At 32.5% G+C, this 19,774-nt stretch overlaps 4 protein-coding genes across 4 annotated transcripts; 1 reads left to right on the forward strand and 3 right to left on the reverse strand.

Moving 5' to 3' along the window:
• Positions 1-277: 277 nt before the first annotated feature.
• Positions 278-4,683, forward strand: HELRODRAFT_182789 (hypothetical protein; the record flags this gene model as incomplete). Its single annotated transcript, XM_009033517.1, has 4 exons — positions 278-529; positions 582-744; positions 916-1,083; positions 4,442-4,683. 4 exons carry the CDS (start codon positions 278-280, stop codon positions 4,681-4,683), a joined length of 825 nt encoding a protein of 274 aa, XP_009031765.1.
• Positions 4,684-6,775: 2,092 nt separating this feature from the next.
• Positions 6,776-10,221, reverse strand: HELRODRAFT_182790 (hypothetical protein; the record flags this gene model as incomplete). Its single annotated transcript, XM_009033518.1, has 4 exons — positions 6,776-6,847; positions 7,330-7,403; positions 9,246-9,476; positions 10,209-10,221. 4 exons carry the CDS (start codon positions 10,219-10,221, stop codon positions 6,776-6,778), a joined length of 390 nt encoding a protein of 129 aa, XP_009031766.1.
• Positions 10,222-16,131: 5,910 nt separating this feature from the next.
• HELRODRAFT_182791 (hypothetical protein) lies at positions 16,132-18,002 on the reverse strand (the record flags this gene model as incomplete). Its single annotated transcript, XM_009033519.1, has 2 exons — positions 16,132-16,196; positions 16,562-18,002. 2 exons carry the CDS (start codon positions 18,000-18,002, stop codon positions 16,132-16,134), a joined length of 1,506 nt encoding a protein of 501 aa, XP_009031767.1.
• A 360-nt stretch (positions 18,003-18,362) lies between these two features.
• Positions 18,363-19,600, reverse strand: HELRODRAFT_182792 (hypothetical protein; the record flags this gene model as incomplete). The annotated part of the gene is made up of 3 exons (XM_009033520.1): positions 18,363-18,577; positions 18,840-19,381; positions 19,524-19,600. The coding sequence occupies 3 exons, from the start codon at positions 19,598-19,600 to the stop codon at positions 18,363-18,365; spliced, it is 834 nt and encodes a 277-aa protein (XP_009031768.1).
• Between the last annotated feature and the right edge of the window lie 174 nt (positions 19,601-19,774).

Raw genomic sequence — 19,774 nt, forward strand, 5'->3', positions numbered from 1 at the left:
TAACATCAGGAAATTACCTAATAAAACATACCAGCTCCTATTGTCAAAGTTGAAAAACACTTGGATATATTATTTAAAAAGCCGGAATGTTGGAGAAAAATTTGACAGATTATTGAGTTTATTGATGGCTGATAGAATGAAGGAATTACTACCCAGAGGATGTTTAAATTTTATTCTCAGTCAAGAACAGGAGGATTGGTTGGACTACGATACATTGGCTCAAGCAGCTGATAATTATTTGGCAACATATGAAAGCACCAAACCCCATCATAGGAAAATGGAATTGAATGTTGGTGTTAAAGAAGAGTATAACGATAAGCGCATTATAAACAAAAACAAAGAGGAAGCTATGGAAAAGGGACTATGTTTCAGATGTCAAAGGTCAGGTCATGTAGCGAAAAACTGTACTCAGCCGGTAAAGATTCAAAGAAATTCAGTATATCAAGAATCCGAAATAAAAGAAGATGAATTTCTGTTTACAGAAAGATCAGCCAGCAAATATCGAAAAGAAAAAAATAAATTAAAGGAAGTTTGTTGATATCTCTCTCATTCAATCGCGATCGTTCTTGTTCATTCTGTAGGTTAAAGCTTTTCTGTCTTATCGCAAGTTCTTCCTCCTTTATCCTCATTTGATATTTAAATTTGTCGATGGAATAAGAATACCAAAGGCACTTGTCGATGGAGGGGCAGAGATTAGTTGTATCCATCCAAAGTTTATCGATTGGTCGAGAGTAATTTTGCAAGGTAAGATTTCTGTTTTGGGACTTCAAAGAAAAGCAAATATTGTAAATGTAGTAAATTTAGAAGTGCAACCTAAAATGGAAGGTTCTGAATGGATGATAATTATTGCACCTAGAGTAACAGTTTGGTTTGCAGTAGTGCTGGACCTGAACGAAAATTTGATCACAACACCAGATGTAGTAAACTTGCTGAAGGAAATAAAAAATTGTTTAGTACTTTCAAAAGAAGACGTTTTAGAGACATCGAATGCAATAGGTTTAAACATTAATGCCGAAACGGAAATTAGATCTGATAAACTCGAAAAAGATGAAAACGATCACAACGTAGGCGAAGATTGCGAACGTGAGGTTTGTAGAAATGATTGTGATGATGGCGTTGATAAATATGAATATGATCTTAAAAAAGTAAATGAATTTGATGACGATACGCAACGCGAAGACGACAACAACGATGATGATAATCCTAGTAAAAGTGTTAGATATAACCATAACATTAGTGTTGGTAGTGTTAGTCGCGATAGATTAGCTATTGATATAAGTAATAACGATAGTAATTCAAGCCAGAGTATATTAAAAAGAGTCAGAAATGTTGCTGTAGCCAACGTTGACGATGATGATGATAACCGATGTATGGATATAGAACATGTAGTTCGACCGACTGACAACGACGATGAAAAAGAAAGATCGGCAAGCTCCGAAGAATTATCAATAATTTTTTTATCAAAGACAACATCTTTTACTATCAGGACAAATTGCTGGGACAAAAAATAATTCAGTTATTTTTGCCGGACAGTAGGATCTCAACAGTTTTGGAGATGGGACATGACGCGCCCTTTGCAGGCCATATGGCAGTTAAAAACCCAAGATATCGCATTAAACTTAATTTTTGGTTTCCGAAAATGGATAAAAATATCAAGGAATATTGCCAGTCGAGTTCGATTTGTCAGTTGCGGGCACCAATCAAAATAGCGCACAGGGTTCCTATCACACCCATACCAAGAGATGAAAAATTGCCATTTAAACATTTAATAATGGACTGTATTGGGCTTATATTTTCACCAGATGAAACAAAGCGCAGGGCAACGGATTATAACTACGCGTTAGTCGTTGTTGATAAATTTTCCAGATGGCCAATGGCATACCCATTAAGAACGTTAAAGACCACAGCCAACTGCGATGCGTTGTTACAAGTATTTATGACATTTTCAGTACCTCGTGTGATTAGTTCGGATCGTGGAACTAATTTTACAAGTTATTACTCAGGAATTTTTAAAAAGATTTGGATGTAACCCGCGCCTTAATTCACTCGCACATTCCGAAGCAGCGGGTTAGGTTGAAAGATGCAACCAAACCCTCAAGACGATGATTTCCTAGGTCGCCCCAACCGAATTTTAGTATAATAGATTTATAGTTAAAATAAAGCTCTATAGGACTGTATCTAGAAAACTTATAATTACCTATTACTCTAATAGATCAAATTTTATAATATATAGACAACTAATTTATCCATTCTATATCAATCATGCTCAACAAAATCTAAGAGATTGGCATAAATTGTTACGATTTATTTTATGGAGCTTGAAAGAAGTACTCTCTTCAACTACCCACATTAGACCGTACACGTTAGTTTATGGAACTATTCCCAGAAGACCCTTGTCTATACTTAAAAAATCATGGAGTGGTGAAAGGTCTTTACCATTGAATATTGGAAAAAAACCCGAAAAATATTTAAAAAATTAAAGGAAAATTTAGATTTTGCAAAAGCGTACGCAAAATATTATTCAGAGTTCGAACAAGGTAGTATGGATAGACGATACCAAATTGGAGATAAGGTCGCCGTATTAACCCCAAATCCTAGTGAAGCAAAATCATGCCACCGCTGGCGAGGCCCAGGAGTAATTGTAAAAATAAAGTCTCCGTGTTCTTACATAGTTGAAATTGATGGAAAACAACAACACCTTCATGCGAATAAAACTAAAGGCTATCATGAAAGAATCCAGCAAGCCTTGGTAACTAGTTGCTCCATTGTAAACGAAATTAGCAAGGTAATACAATCTCATCGACGGGCTTTTTTTTGTAACATCATTGAACACGAAATTATCTTGTTACCTAGATATAAACCAAAACAAATGAGACCGTACAAAATATCTGAGTTGCTAAAGCAATCTGTAAAAACTCAAATTCTAGAAATGCTGAAAAATGGAATTATTGTACCATCAAAAAGCGAGATAGTTAACCCTATGGTCTGCGTTCTAAAAAACTCAGGGGGAGTGAGACTGGCCGGTCATAGATTATCGATATTTAAATAAATTTTCCGTTGCAGACTGTTTCCCAAATTCAGATATTTCTGATATACTGCAAAAAGTTGGGAAGGCTAAATATATTAGTTGCTTTGATGCAAAGGCTGGTTATTGGCAGATACTTATAAAACCGGAATCACAGTGGCTTACTGCCCTTTTAGTGAAGAGGGCGTGTTCAAATTCACACGAATGCCATTTTGGCTTAAATCCGCAGGTAACACGTTTGTACAAGGGATAAAATATATACTCAGGAACATGAGAAAATTTGAAGAACCATTCATAAACGACGTCGCAATATTTTCAGATAAATGGGAGGATCACGTCCGCCATTTGGATCAATTTTTGGGTAAAATTCGGAAAGCGGGGTTAACGTTAAATATAACAAAAACCACGTTTGCTCAGAGTAAGGTTAAATTTGTAGGACACATTATCGGGTCAGGACTTATAGAACCAGACCGAAGCAAGTTAGATGGGCTAGAAAAAAATTAAACCACAAACCACAAAAAGGACCTCAAGAAGATGATTGGATTCTTCAGTTATTTTCGCAGTTTCCTTCCGATGTGGGCGGAGACGATGAATGTTATCACCGATCTCACCCGTAAAAACGTCCCATATAGGGTTCAATGGCGAAGTATGCAGCAAAAAACTTTCGATATAATTAAGCAACAATTGATGAGTGTCACAGCTTTGAACACGATCGATTATTCAAAAGAATTTGGTGTATATATATGTATATAGTCGAAAGGAGTTACCTATCGCCTTTGCTAGCAGACAAGATGGTCGACGATTGGAAGGTGCTAGAGAAGTTTCGACCGTGGATCTGTTTGTCCAAAATAATTGTGTCTTCAGACCACAATCCATTAAAATACCTGACAGAAGCAGCACCAAAAAGCGTAAAATTGACAAGATGGGTATTATCCTTTCAAGATTTCAATATGGAGCTTGGATACCACCCAGGTAACTCAAATATCGTGGCAGATTTCTTGTCACGAAACCTACCTGATGATAATATCATAGAGGGAAAGAAATAGGCGAGGGACGATGACATCTGTTTCCCTCGTCATCGTTTTAGGGTTGGGGGTATGTCACAGTTATTGCTTGTGTGAAGAAATATTTTTTTTAAGTTGTGCGCTATGGCATTTTTTTTTGGTTTGGGCATGCCTAGGCGCTTGGACAACAGCAAGTGATATGGCGAGTGTGGCATGTTTTAGGAATAAGATAGAGTAGACAAAAATTATTCTCAGACAATCGAAATCAGTTTTGAAACGTCTTGAAGTTGTAGAATCATTTGAATGTGTACACATCGATATCATTTGGCCATTATCAGAGAATCCAGAAGGTAACAAGTATGCGTTGATATGCATTAAATCACTGAGCCGCTTTCCCTTAAAACGCAAACAGCTCAAGAAATTGCTGAAAAACTTTTCAATGACTATATTCCAAGATATGGAGCAATGAAATCCATATTATCAGACTTAGTAACTAACTTAATTTCTCAGATCATGGAACACTTTTGTAAATGTTTTAACGTTAAGCACATCAAAGTAAGCGCATATCCGCAGCAAATAAATGCACAAGCAGAAATTTTGAACAAGCACATCCTGCAAGCAATAAGATTGTATTGCTCAGATCAACACCAATGACCATCAATTATTGGACCATTACTTTTTAGTTACAAAAGTTTTGTAGCTACCAATTCAATTATCTTAACATTTTTTGAAATTTTATCCTGCAAAAAAGTGAATCGATTTAAGGATATCACTTATGAATCAAAATTAAAAAATAATCTTAACAGATTTTTACGTTCAAACACTAGTAGAACGTATTAGAATTATTCAGGAAGAAACAATTCAGAATGTTATTAGAAATCATATGAAGAGCAAGTTAATTTTTTACAGAGACAAACAGCAGAGATCAATTTCGAAGAAAGTAGTAAAGTATAGTTACTAAGTCGGAGAAGAAGGATAGGAGAATATGCAAAGCTTTACAGAAAATACGTTGCACCATTTAGTGTTGAGACAAATAAGGGTGACAAATGTTATTTGCTGAGAGATTTTAAAACAAACAAACTGCTAAGATACACAGAAAATAGCAATACTCTTAAGCCGTTCAATAAAGTGACAACTTTCGCAAGTACCAAAGTAACGCGAACAACTTTCAATCATTACAGAATAGCAAAATAATTGATAAAGTAGTCGATAAATCCAAAAGTAAATCTTTTCAGTATCTAGTTAGATATACAAACGGTGACGAAGAATGTCTCCCAGAGAATCAAATTTCACTATCACTCGTCACTAACTATCATTATAATTGCTCACCTACTTTAACATATCAATATACATATATCTATCTATCTATCTATCTATCTATCTATCTATCTATCTATCTATCTATCTATCTATCTATCTATCTATCTATCTATCTATCTATCTATCTATCTATCTATCTATCTATCTATCTATCTATCTATCTATCTATCTATCTATCTATCTATCTATCTATCTATCTATCTATCTATCTATCTATCTATCTATCTATCTATCTATCTATCTATCTATCTATCTATCTATCTATCTATCTATCTATCTATCTATCTATCTATCTATCTATCTATCTATCTATCTATCTATCTATCTATCTATCTATCTATCTATCTATCTATCTATCTATCTATCTATCTATCTATCTATCTATCTATCTATCTATCTATCTATCTATCTATCTATCTATCTATCTATCTATCTATCTATCTATCTATCTATCTATCTATCTATCTATCTATCTATCTATCTATCTATCTATCTATCTATCTATCTATCTATCTATCTATCTATCTATCTATCTATCTATCTATCTATCTATCTATCTATCTATCTATCTATCTATCTATCTATCTATCTATCTATCTATCTATCTATCTATCTATCTATCTATCTATCTATCTATCTATCTATCTATCTATCTATCTATCTATCTATCTATCTATCTATCTATCTATCTATCTATCTATCTATCTATCTATCTATCTATCTATCTATCTATCTATCTATCTATCTATCTATCTATCTATCTATCATCATTATCATCATCATCTGCTGTCTGCCAGCCCAGGTAGTAGCTAATCACAAAGAGCCTCCACCTTCTTCTATCTTTTGTCATTTTTCGTTTTCTGCAACGTTTATGTTATTTATTTTAAAGTTTTTTTTGATACTGCCAGTCCAAGCCTTTTTTGGATGACTTTTTTTTTCTTACCCTCTACATGGTTGAATAAGGCCCTTTATGGTAATTTCTCTAAATTCATCCTATTTACATGTCCAAACCTAGTTTGTCTTCTTTTTCGGATTTTTTCTATTTTGTTGCTCTCTTCACCAAGTTTTTTTCTGATGTTGGTGTTTCTTATTTTTTGGATTTTAGTGACACTCACGATCTGTTTCAGACAATTCATTTTGGCTGCTAAAAGTCTGTTACAACACATAACACATACAATACATATCTATAGGTTTACTTAAACCTCCTAACATAAATATTTAGGTTTTATTATTTTAGACAGTTTATCTTTGTGAAAAACTTTAAAAATTACCGACCTTTTGAAAAATGTAATAGAAGAAAGATGTCGTTAATCTAAATTAATCTAATAATTAATATTAGTAAATATGCTTAAAAATTACCGACCTTACTAGAAAATATAGTAGAAACTATTTTTTGGCATTGCAAAAAACATTTTTATAATTCGCTCTAAATCTTATACTTACAATACCTATACTGGCCTTCGATTTTACCCGCAAACATTTTCATGCGCTTTAGGGTCTGGTGTCATTTTTTAGTTTCCATAAACATTAAATTAAATAACAATAACTCGGAAATGTGCCAAAGCAGAAATTAAAAACCGAAAAGATCATCTATTGTTCGATTCACAGCATCATTGGAAAGAAGAATAGATAAAATAGATATACGATAATATTGACAGAATTAAAAAAGATTTCAGGTTTGCTAATATTGTTAATATACTAGCATCATGTGTAGATGGTTTACAATTACACACAAAGGCGGTAAAAATTGTACGTTGCATATCAACAGAATCAAAACAAAAAGGAGAATTTTGAAAGAATGGAAGCAGCGTAGAATTTTATTTAAAATCCAAAGAAATAGAACAAGTCAACCAGTTGTTAACTTAGGTACTCTAGTAACCGGCGACAACAATCGCTCAAACAAATTTAACCGAAGCAAAGCTATAAATTGCACAAGACTTGAAAAAGTGGCAATAAATCAAAGTTAAAAATGATGAAAACCTGTTTGTTTTCTCTACTTGATGTAAGCATCCAAACCATAGAAAATAACATGTAAGCAGCTCTGCGTTTGACGGCTGTATTATAAAGAATAATGAAAAACAATCTAAAATGGATAAAAATATTAATAATTAAAAGGATTACTACAAAAATCGTTTGGTGTCAACCGGAAACCAAAAAAAATTAAATAAAAAACCGGTTTAGAAAAAAAAACAATATAAACATAAAGTAAAATTAAAAATATTGGATCATTTGGACATATATTAAAAATGCCGAATATATAAATTCAAATACTAAATGTATATTAATGAAGTACGATACTAAAAAAATGTAAAGATATGACAAGAAATTGATAGACGGCATTATAAAATGAACTGGAGGGGAAATTATTATAAGTGGCAAAAACAGAAGATGATTTCGCAAATCTAAACGGTGGACATCACAGCCTCAACAGTTCATTAAGGGGTTAAAGTAGATTGATTGATTGTTTGATTGAATGTTTGATTGATTGTTTGTTTGTTTGTTTGATTGATTGATTGATTGTTTGATTGATTGGCCACGTTATGTTTGATTTCCTTTTCAAAATACATTGACAACATTGGGCTTTAGTTATCCAAAATAGTTCTAATTACATGTTAAGGGCTTACAAAAATTTGAGAAAAGAGAAGGTGAGTATAATCGCAGTTAAAGTGGCGCACGTTCTCAAGTAAAACTGGAGTTAATGATTGCACAATGCAATTCCACTAAATCCAACCGTAATGCATTATCGGCAAATTAGAAAAGGCATGCCGTCATTAAATGATATGAGCGGCGCGATGGTGTAACGACGGTAAAGTGCCTAGCACTGCTATTGCTGGGCATGGATTCGATTGCAAAGAGATTACCTGCAATGCGTATACTGTAGGATGCGTCATTTAACATATATTTACTTACATGTACTGTATGTTTGTTGGTGTTGTCTCTGAAAACTATTGAAGAGATAATTGTAATAAATAAATAAATAAATAAATGAATGAATGAACGAACGAACGAACGAACGAACGAACGAATGAATAAATGAATAAATAAATAAATTAATTAATTAATTAATTAATTAATAAACAAATAAATAAATTAATTAATTAATAATTGAATGAATGCATAAATAGATATGCTAGCGGTTTTATTCTGGTTAAAAAGTGAAGAAAATCGTGAAACAACAATCATGGCCGAATACTGTTGCAATGTACCAGTGTTATTGACAAAATTATCCATTCGATCACAATTTTTCATTTTTTTTTTAAATTCATTCATTTTTATTCATTACTTATCTATATAGGTTTAAGTTTTTTTATTTTAAAAATTAAAAATTAAAATAATTTTAACAACGTGTTATAATTATATAAAAGGTGTTATTGACAATTGCATCATTGTTTGTGTTTACCTACGGTTAAAAATACTTTAACAATGATAGTTTATTGCTATCTGAAAGAATACTGAACAAATTTCTAAATATTCTTTGAAAACTGCTGTAACGTATTATAATAAAAATGCAATTTGAAATAAAAATTGTTTTATTAAAGAATCAACTTGCTAAAAACTTAATAATAACTTTGAACATTTTTTTTATTATTTCCATTATATTTTATATTGTTATTTTTGTAAATAAAAAATTTGCAACAGAATAAACAAGTGTGAAGAAATAAATTTTATATTGATGTGAATTGTTAGATTTCATTTATGTAATAATTTTAAGAGTATGCAAGTTTTACAGCTCTTGATGTCATTCGATGATATATACAAGTGCGAATCTCGAATCTGTTACTTTTTTATAGCGGTTATATATGAAAAAAATCCAACTGCTAGCCAAATGACCACAAAGAAACCGATTATAAAAAATACACTTTTTACCATAAGCAAATTAGTTTCATTATCATCACCTTCATTTCGTTTTTTCTTATTAGTTGCTCTTAACAAAAAATTGACAGCCGATATGTATTTGTGCCGCTGGTTTCGAGCCTCTGCTTCTGAGTTGTGGTGGTTCATTTGTTGAGTTTGATGGTGGTGCTTGAGGTGAGGGTTGCTGTAATCTGCGCTTTCTGGAAATGAAGTAGTAGTTATAGTTGATGGACATTCCCAATCTTCTACCGTTTTTGCAGTTGGATAATTTTCTGTATGATTATTTTTTGCCGAAATATTATATTAATGAATAAATTTTATAAAAATTGTTAGTTTAAACTTCAACGTCGGACGTTATCAAATATCAATTGAAGATTCAATTATAAAAACCCGAAAAAATATGTTATTAATTGGTATAGATAGAGTAAGACAAAACCTTTTTAAAATAATAAATACTTTAAACTGCCAACTGATATTTGTTTATATAAAACATTAACACAAAGTTGAGGAAAGAATTTTTTTAAAAAGACATTACGAATAAGTTTATTTACTGTTTAGGTCTAGAAGTAAACTGGCGTGGTTGGTAATAATATTCAAAATTAAAAAATGTTTTTATCATTCATTTGATTCAAATTAATTAATCAAATAAAAATGAAAAGATGTTATTCAACTTGTTTACGTTACGGCACAAATTGCCTTAAAACGCTTCAATAAATATATATAGAATAATCTTTCACAAACTGGCTAAAAATGATTTCAATGAATCGGCTAAAAATTAATTCAATTTTAGTAGACATGGATAGAAAACACTGTTGGTTTCAATTACATCGCGCGTTTCAATCTAGTATGTAAAATTTGACAAACATCAAATGAATTAATTTCATAAACATAAAACCAGTGCTTCAGCCATTATCAGTGCGGAAAAATTAGTGAAGCAATTGATTGTCGGTTATTGTTTTTCTATTAGAAAACTTTTGTAAAATGTTTAATTTGCTGAAGAATACCTCTAGCAATCATTGTTAATTTATAGAATTTCTAAAGTAAAATTAGTCTATAATTTAAAATCTATTGAAGTCAATAAAATTATAAATAAAAATAAAATCACTGTAAAAATTTAAACAGTAAAACATCTGAAAATTAAATTATAAATGAACATAGAAAGCTCAATAGTGTAGAGATTGTACATAAGATTGTTGAAATGTGTTTTTTATGCAGATGACACCACTATATTAATTAGCGGCAAATCATTGGAAATATTAATAAAGCAAGAATTATACAACTTTGGATGTCTGCTAACGATCTAAAAATTAATACCAACAAAACAAAATGTAATCTTTTTGGATCCAAAATTGTCCCAAAGATAAAAAAACTTTGTTGATCATAAAAATAATGTACATATTCCTAATTTACAACCATTAAGTTTATGGGTGCATAAGTCACAAGCAACCTATGTTGGAAAGATTACATACTACAGATATCTAATAAAATCTTTAAAAGTCTAGGCATTACGAACAGATTAATATCACTTTTCTTTATTAAATTTTATACAATTTACACGTTTGTTTCATGTACCCTTATTTAATATAATGTTCAAATGTTTGAGGTAAAAATATAAAATCACATATAGCAATTTTAAATGGATGTTAAACAAGATCATTAGATTTATATATGACCTTCCTTTCCACCGTCATACAAACCACTTTTTAAAACAATCAAAATCATTATGAGTTCAAAATTTATATACACTAAAATTATTATTATTTTTATAAAATTATTTTTGTATAAAAACTTCTCTTATTTCCAAAAACATCTTGAGCAAGCTGCATCAATTGTCACGAGGCCAACATGGCATACTCATGAATTGTATATTTCACCATATGATGATGATGATTAGCCATTTAGTCAAAGTCGACTTTCGGCCACTTTATGGATCTGTCTTCTCCATGTGTTCCTGTCCTCGACGATTATTTTAAGTTCTGAGATCGTCATTTTGGTGGCCGATGTGATTGTATCAAGCCAACGTATTCTTTGCCGTCCTTTTCTTCTTGCCCCACTCTCTTTACCTAGCATCATTGAAGTTTCCTGCAAATTTGCACGCATAACATGGCCGAAAAAGGAGAGTTGTTGTTTGACGATTTTGCCCTCAAGCGACATTTTTGGCTTGATACGGTCTAAGACCGTCTTATTTGTTGTCCGCGATGTCCAGGGGATAGGCGGTAGTCTTCTCCAACACCAAAGCTCAAAAACGTCGATCTTTCTTCTTTCCGCTTTCTTGATTGTTTAACTTTCACATCCGTAAGTTGCTATGGGAAAGACAATGGCGTGACGAGTCTCGTTTTCGTTGCAATGCTCACATCCTTGCTCCTCCAGACTTTATCTATTCCTTACATTGCAGCCCGGCCGAGTGCAATCCGTCTTTTGATCTCTGGTCCAAATTTGCCGTTTCGGTCAATTTTGGCTCTCAGGAAAATGAAATCTTGTACTGTTTCGATCTGTTTATTGTTGATTTTGATGTTTACTGCATCATTGCATGCCGTTGTCATTACTTTCGTTTTCTTGATGTTGAGGTACAGTCCCATGCGTTCACTTTCCTCTTGAACTTGTTGGATCAAGTATTCCAGGTCTTTCTCACTTTCTGCGAGTATAGTTGCGTCATCCGCATATCTCAGGTTGTTGATGGTCCTAACTCCAAGTTGGACTCCGATTGTGATCTCGTCTAGATTGCATCGTCGATTCTACCATATAGAACAGTTCTAATCTCCCATTCAACATTTGTTATTGGTGTAAGACTATGGAATGCAAAGACGTTTAATATAACTAATTCAGCAAACGTAAATTTTTACAAGAAATCTGTAATCTCCCTTATAAATGGTAATTTTTCAGTTTCACATTATAATGTTGTGTTATGCTTACTCTGCCTGTTCCAGTCTCATAACATTTCTCATGCTTGCCAAACACATTGCAGAAGAGAATATCTGTTTCATACATTTTTATATCTTTACCAAAAATTCTATTTAATTTATAAATGATTAGTTGTAGATACCGCTACTTGGCATAAAGATTTGATATAGTGGATTGTTTTTGTTGCTTTGCATACTGATACCCAAACTTCTAACACCATTATATTTTTTATTCAAACTGTTACATATATCGTATCACATTTTTTTTATTGGCATGTAAAAAATAAATCACTATCATTTTTGTCTACCAAAGAACTTAAATATGCAGCAACGAAAGTGGCAGACTGTCAAATCAATACTTAACCAGCATCATACAGTCCATCCATCATTGCAATTAGATGGCTTGCGCGATAGATTAAGTTAGCATTGCTTGTTGTGAATGCGGTTACGAAAAAGTTGAAAAACAGAAAACAACAATAAAATGAGCATACATGTTTTGTGAAGTAGTGTTTCTTTTTTGTCAAACTTAAAGCTATCAATGATATTTATTGTACAAAAATATTTTACCTTAGTCATACAAGCAGTATTAGTCAATCAATCATTCAATTAGTTTGTAAAGCGCTATTTCCACGAGGTTCCACAGCACCTTTCAGAGAAATTTTTCAAACAGATGGGTTTTGAGATACGCTCTGAACTTCGTAAGTGAGTGAGTACGTAAACGGTTAAGAAGAAGTGAGAACAAGAAAACGATCAAAAACCGGGGGGTTTAAGATATTAAGTATCCAGTTAAAAAATGAACTTGGGTACACTTTTGTGAAGAGTTATAAAAAACACTTGAAACAATATTTGTTACTTAAACGCAATCATGCCTATGAAATTTTACACAACGAATGAATGAATGAATGCAGCAGGGAGCATGAGAGTGACATTATAAATAGCTGCAATATACACTAAAATCATATCAGTTCATCGTCAACAAAAGTTTTAAAATATCGATCCAAGTACATTTAGGTTTGCAACGCTCAATCCTGCCCACTTGATTCTCACTGCACTTGATCCAGACGTTTTAATCACGTCTGATTGCACTTGATGATGCCAACTTCAATTACTCTTAAATTCATATGATTTTCATAATAATATTTTTATTATAAAAATTATTAATATACAACATTAATTATTACGTTGCAAGTTAACGTAATGTTTAGATGAAATAATGATATATTCAATTCTTGGCGATTCTAGATAATTTACAAATGTCTTCGCGTTCAATAGATTTGTCTGAAAAAGAGACATGAAAATAACAACGGAAAAATTATGCAGTGCCACTTTGGACACAAATTTAAAAATAAATACTGAAACTATTATTGACACTGTTGTTATTATTATTATTATTATCAAGAATATTCGTAATGCGCTTTTCTCAGTAACTCAACAGCGCATATGATGTAAATGATAAAATATAATAAAAATTTTAACGTTAGTTGTTTTTAGATGCAATATGCAATGACAAATTTGATAATTTTATAAAGATGCCGATATTTAAACAAATTAAACTTTTATGCTGATTATTAACTGCTGCAAATAAACGTTAAAAAATATGTATTGAATTATAAACGCAACGCAGTACAACAAAGTAACGAAACTGGCAACATGAATTTAGAAATACTCTATACATCTTCATTAAAATTCAGGATGTCGCTGTTAACATTCTATAAGCTCCTATGATAACAGCTAATAAGTGAAATAAAAAGGATGAAAAATTGAGATAAACTCCGTTGGCTGCTCCGCTGCTTGGAATACCTACGCAAGTCAAGATGGAAGCACAAGTTAGATAATCAGCAGCAGAGTTTTCAACAAAAACTTTTTATGAATAGGATGAATACTTATTTTCATCCTTCGTGTTGCAATCAAAATGTCGATCAAAATTAGTCTTTTACCATTAAAAACAGTTGATGCAATATTAAAAGTTATCTGACTGACGACATTTTGAAAAAATTGTTGACTCCGGCTTCCAATTGTTAAAAATTATAATTGAAGTTTTTCACTACAACTTCAGGAAGACCCACTGGCTCGAGATAAAATTTAATTAAATTTTATTTAAATTTATAGTTTTCTTTGATATATAAATAATCATAATGTCTAACCAGTGTTTTTCTGGTCAGATACCAAACATTTTGTTCTAAATTATTATTATGTTACAATGATCAATTGCTACGAACATTTAATTTTTAACTATTATTATTTTATGAAATTTTAATTCAACTATCTCGTTAACAGTGAGTCACCCTTTTTTTCCAAATGATTCTTGCAAAATAATTTATGAAACTCAACGAAACAATATTTCTAACACCTAAAATGGTTTTACCATCATAGTTAAGCTAATAGAGCCACGAACTATTTGTGACATTTTGACTAATTAATTATTATTAACTATTAATTAATTATTAATTAATATATTAAAAACTATAGACAATATTTGTAATTTCTGTTTAGGTGGCCAGGTTATACTATGTAAATTATTACGAGCTATAATGTTGTCTTCACGCTTTCTTATTAATTTCTTAATTTTAAAAAGCTAATAAAACTTAATTTTATCACATCATTTAAGCTGATTACTGCTATTTTCGTTGAATGACCATTTTCTCACTTTGGCTTGTTCGGCTCATGAACAAATGACATTTAAATATTTTGCAACAATGTACAGCCTGAATGATATGGCTGACTGGAAGTCATCTGGTCCAACACCATGCTTCTTTTTCTGAAAGCTAGATGGCAGTTTGTGACTTCAACGTCAATCGTTTTGTGATGTAATGTGATGTCACTAATTACCTGTTTAGTCACTGAAAGATTTTTTTGAAAAAAATTCTGGCTGGCAATGATATTCAGATCGTTCGACGTTCGACGGTCGGGAACCAGTGATAATTGTTTGAATCCTTTCAACCGTTGGTGAAATGCTCTTAAAACGTTTTTTATTTCTTACAGTAAAAAATCATCCATTCTAATTTTATCTAGGTTTAATAAATAAAATTTATAATTTTATAACATATTAATTTTTTTTAGTCTTTTTTATTGCAGCTCTGACATTCGCAGAACCACCTACATTGTTACATATATATTATTTAAATATCTTCAATACGTTTTTCATATCTTCATTTAGTAATTTGAAGCAGCCATCTTTGCCACAAAGGCTCTTTATCTTTTTCACACGACGTACACATGTATTTATGTGCACGCGCAAGCACCACATCATATACGTTGAGTATATGACGGCCATTGAGATGTTTGACTCAGCACGCATTTGAACCACTGAGCCTTCTCGCCGACCAGCATTTTAATTAATTTCAATTTATTAATGTTACTTCGATCATGTTTCAAGTTTATTGCTGTTATTAACTTCAGTGTTAACCCTTTGTTGCTGTTAACTTCAGTTAACTTTCTGGACTCCTCAATACTAAGAACTGCTGGAATGTTTAAAAGTTCCTTTGAGTCGTTTCGAGACTTGTTCACAAGTTGATGTATTAAATTCATTTGTATGCAGTTGATTCGCTATGCTTTTCAAGTAAATTCAACAAAGCGAGTTTGTTTCCAATGAGCTAAAGGAAGAACATTAGATTCCATATAGCAGAGAGTTGGAGTAGTATTTAAGTACTTTCTCAAGAACTTTATAACTTTTAACTGCAAATTTGCTATTTTCATCACTCCAAATATAACACAACAAATTGTTCATCCAAAACCTTTGGCCATTCTGGATGCAACAACAGTTTGTTACGCGTCAAGCAACACATAGAAATGGTGTGATCAGGAAAAACGGACTCGACTGAACCGATGGCTTTTTATACTCAAATTTATATTTATATTCAAAGATTGTTTCTTGCTGACATTATTTATTCAGCCTACAAAAATGTTTTTTGATTTATTAATCTATTTATTACTGCAATCTATACAAGACCATTTCCACTGTGCTTTACATTAACATATTGCAACTTAAGCATGTAATAAGTGGAGACTACATTGCACAGAATCAACGTCATTGTAACGTAGGACCAGGTATTCCACCAATTTCTGCCATGATTTCATCCAACTTCAATATGTCTTCGTCATCATATTAACACTTTAATAAGAGGAAAACGTAAAAATATTGATGATCATTAACATTTCGAATTTGAATTCATATAAAATGAGTATTGTATTTTTACAAAAAAGAAATTTATCAAAAAATAATATAAAATTAAATTTGATTTATTTCTACTTTTATTATTATTAACTTAATTAAAATATTTAAAATTTGGTTTTCGATTGACATATAAGAAGGAGAAGTAACTAAGTGAATCTTATATTGTCACTGAATAGCAAAAGTTATGCTAACTTACTAACTATCAATATAAATAAAATGTATTATTTCTACAACTAGACCGATGAAATGTCGTGAAAATATTTCAAAATTATTAACAACTCACTTAATATAGCGACAAGCGAATATTGTCTGCAAGCTGTGCTTCCTGGTGCTGCTTGGCGAAAATTTACCGCATCTCCAACTTGGAATTGTCGAGAGGGCATAGTAACATGGTGGTAGAGGTGATGGTGGCTGATGGACGAACAAGGCACTGTTGACCAGGCAATGGGATTTTCCATTGGAAAGTAGATTCCCAAAACGTCACCACGTTTAATATTTATAGTTTTTAAATTTTTGTGAACAAATCTTCGCGTCGTCGTAAAAGGCAAATGTGATGACAGCAGCTGTGAGTACGCAGATGTGGATGAAGACGGCGTTGGTGTAGATGTCAGCTTCGGTGCTTTAGCTTTCGTTTGATGTTGCGTTGTCAAAACCGAAGAATGAGGAGTTGTTGCTGAGTGTGGAAACGATAACATGGGTAATGACGGTGACCAAGTTTTTGAAATTGTTTTGGTACGACTCTTTGAATTGTGCGTCTTTAACCTTTGTGTTGTTACTTTTATTTTTGACGTAACTAGTTTCGATGTAAATGAATGTGCGGGTATAAAATGCAAGGTAGTTTTGCTTGATTGCGTGTGCTTCTGCAGTTTGTTATTTTTTCGTGAACTGTTAGATGAAACATCATTAAAATTTACATTATTATTATTGTTGTTGTTGTCAGCATTTTTGTCAATGTTTTCTAAGATGTTAGTAGAATTGTCACTGGTCTTTAAATATTTGCTATCAATAATAATTTTGTTACTGTGGTTTTTGTTTATGTTATAAATATTGTTTGATTCGCTTACAATGTATTTAAATAAATTGTTATCCCGAACTGTTTCAAAAGACTTTTTCCGTCTCACAGTTTTGAAGGTGTTTTTCTGTTCATTGAGCGGAGCGTGCCTGTACTTGGCAATGATGTTGTTGCTTATTTTGGCGGTGTTGTTTGAAGTGTTATCTGCACAAACATCACAACTATGTTGACGCGTTGTATTCTTTGCATAAACAGTTTCATATGTCTTCATTTGCCAATCATGGGCTTTAATTTTGCGATGACCGCCATTCAAGAACCTCTGTGTGGTGCAGTTGATTGTTGCGCTGCTTTCGTTTTTTGAATGGACGAGGTCAGTTAATTTTATTAAGTTATGTTTTTTATCGTTTCGTTTGACTCTATGCACAGTTTTACTACTTTCACCGTGATAGTCATTGGAGAAAATAGGGCTACTCTTTTCCAAGTTCCAATCGATATCACTTCTGCTATTGCCACCATCCTCTTCATCCTCCTCATCATCATCCAGAGTTATTGCATTAAACCTGAGATCTTGAGGGACGTCAAATACCTGGGCCACTAAGACATACTTGCGTATCGTTGTCGTTGCATATTTGTTGTTGGAGGTCCTATGAGAGATCATCCCATCAACATCGTCACCCGCATGTGCTGCCATCTCGTTGTCGTAAGTGTCCATGTTCCTACTAATGCTGCTGCTGGATTGAGAAAAAAGTTATTTTTATTGTAATTTTTACTTTTGACTAATTATTTCTGCATTGAGCAGTGATGTTTAACAGTTGTTTTTATTTGAATACCATTTAGTTTAATACGGCTGTTTAAGCTTTATCTCTAAGGATCAGTTTTAAACATATATACAAAAAGTTAAACACAATGAAAATAAGAACTTAGAACTTAGGCAAATCAAAAAACATTTTAGTTCAATTTTAGCTTAATGTTATTTGTTGTGTTATTATTTTGTTTGTAATGTTATTTGTTATACCTAATGCTTTCGGTTCAATGTTATTTGTTGTGATGCTATATGTTGCGATGTTATTGGTTATAATAACCGCTTGTTGGTAGTTTTCTTCTGTGGCCTCCAAACCTGGAAGTAGACAACGTGCTGTATGGAGGTGGTTTTTGCGTAATAGTGGAAAGCCGTTATGACGTCATCGACTATATTCGATTGCATGGGGTCTGCGATAATGATCTTCGAATTTTCGCTGCTGTGTGGGTTCGTTCGTATTTTGGGCTCGTGGCCCCAGGTTCGCGTGGCTGAACAGTGTTTGTTAATGTTACAAAATTAATGCAAAACTTGCTTGTATTGATCAAATTACAAATGGTAATATTATTTCTAAAAATTTACAATAATTTGCTAATGGCAAAAATATAATAGATAATTTGATGAAAAAATGATTTGATTTGATAATGCCATAGTTGACGTGTTGATTAATTAAATTAATTTGAATGGTAATATTTCATCAAGTTGCCTAAATGAATCATTTCGCTTGATTAGAACAATTATTAACGCAACAACCTCTGGCTGGTTGACATTGAGCCACTTTTAAATAGGCAACGTAGTATGATCCTTCTAACGTTATATAATTGAACGGATGCTGAAACTCGTGGTAATGTTGTTGTTTATGTTGGTAATGATGGTAATTGTTGATCAGCTTGTTTTGTTGCTTACGTTGCTGATACATAAAATGTCGATCTATGTTTTGATTCAATTGGTCGTTTTGTTGTAAGAGATGATGTTGAGAAGGTTTGTGGGACGAATGTTGGTTCTCCAATGAGGATGATGGCTGTTGGTGCTCCGGCGACTGCAGCTGGTTTTGATACTGCTGCGTACAACTTTGATCATAATTACCGACAAAGGTAGAATCGAAATTGATTGACTTGATGAACAGCGGGAGAGTTGTTTGGCCGACTTCCGGCAGGTACCTTCGCCCGCAAGCATTTTTGTTACCTGGTGTGCCATCGCAGCTGAATGCTTGTTTGTTAGACGTTAAAGTCAAGGTTGTTGACATTCCACAAGTTCGGTTGTGCCGGGGCAATATAACTCGATTTTGTCTGAGGCTGTTGGTTGAATGATGAAATGATAACAAAATGAACAAACCAATCGACAACAGTGTATCACTATTTCCGCAGTTTACCGTGACGTTTTTCAACATGTTCAAAATTACAGCGTACACATTCACGCTTGCGGAAAATAACGCACCATACATTTTGCCCTATGCAGAACAGGGATGCTTCTTTGCAGTTGAAACAGATTTTGAAAAGCAGAACCAGATACATGGCTCACTGAGCTGTAACGTCTCCGTGAACAATAACTTTAACATCTTTTATGGGAAAGTTCATAACGATGTTTGTCTGTTTGTCTTTGTCTTTGCACTGACATCATGTAATTCGCGGTTGCTACTAGTTTGATATTTAAAAATATTTTCCAACTTATTGTTAAGCAGCAGATAA

The sequence above is a fragment of the Helobdella robusta genome (genome assembly GCF_000326865.2).
Source record: "Helobdella robusta unplaced genomic scaffold HELROscaffold_93, whole genome shotgun sequence".
Lineage (NCBI taxonomy): Eukaryota > Metazoa > Annelida > Clitellata > Rhynchobdellida > Glossiphoniidae > Helobdella > Helobdella robusta.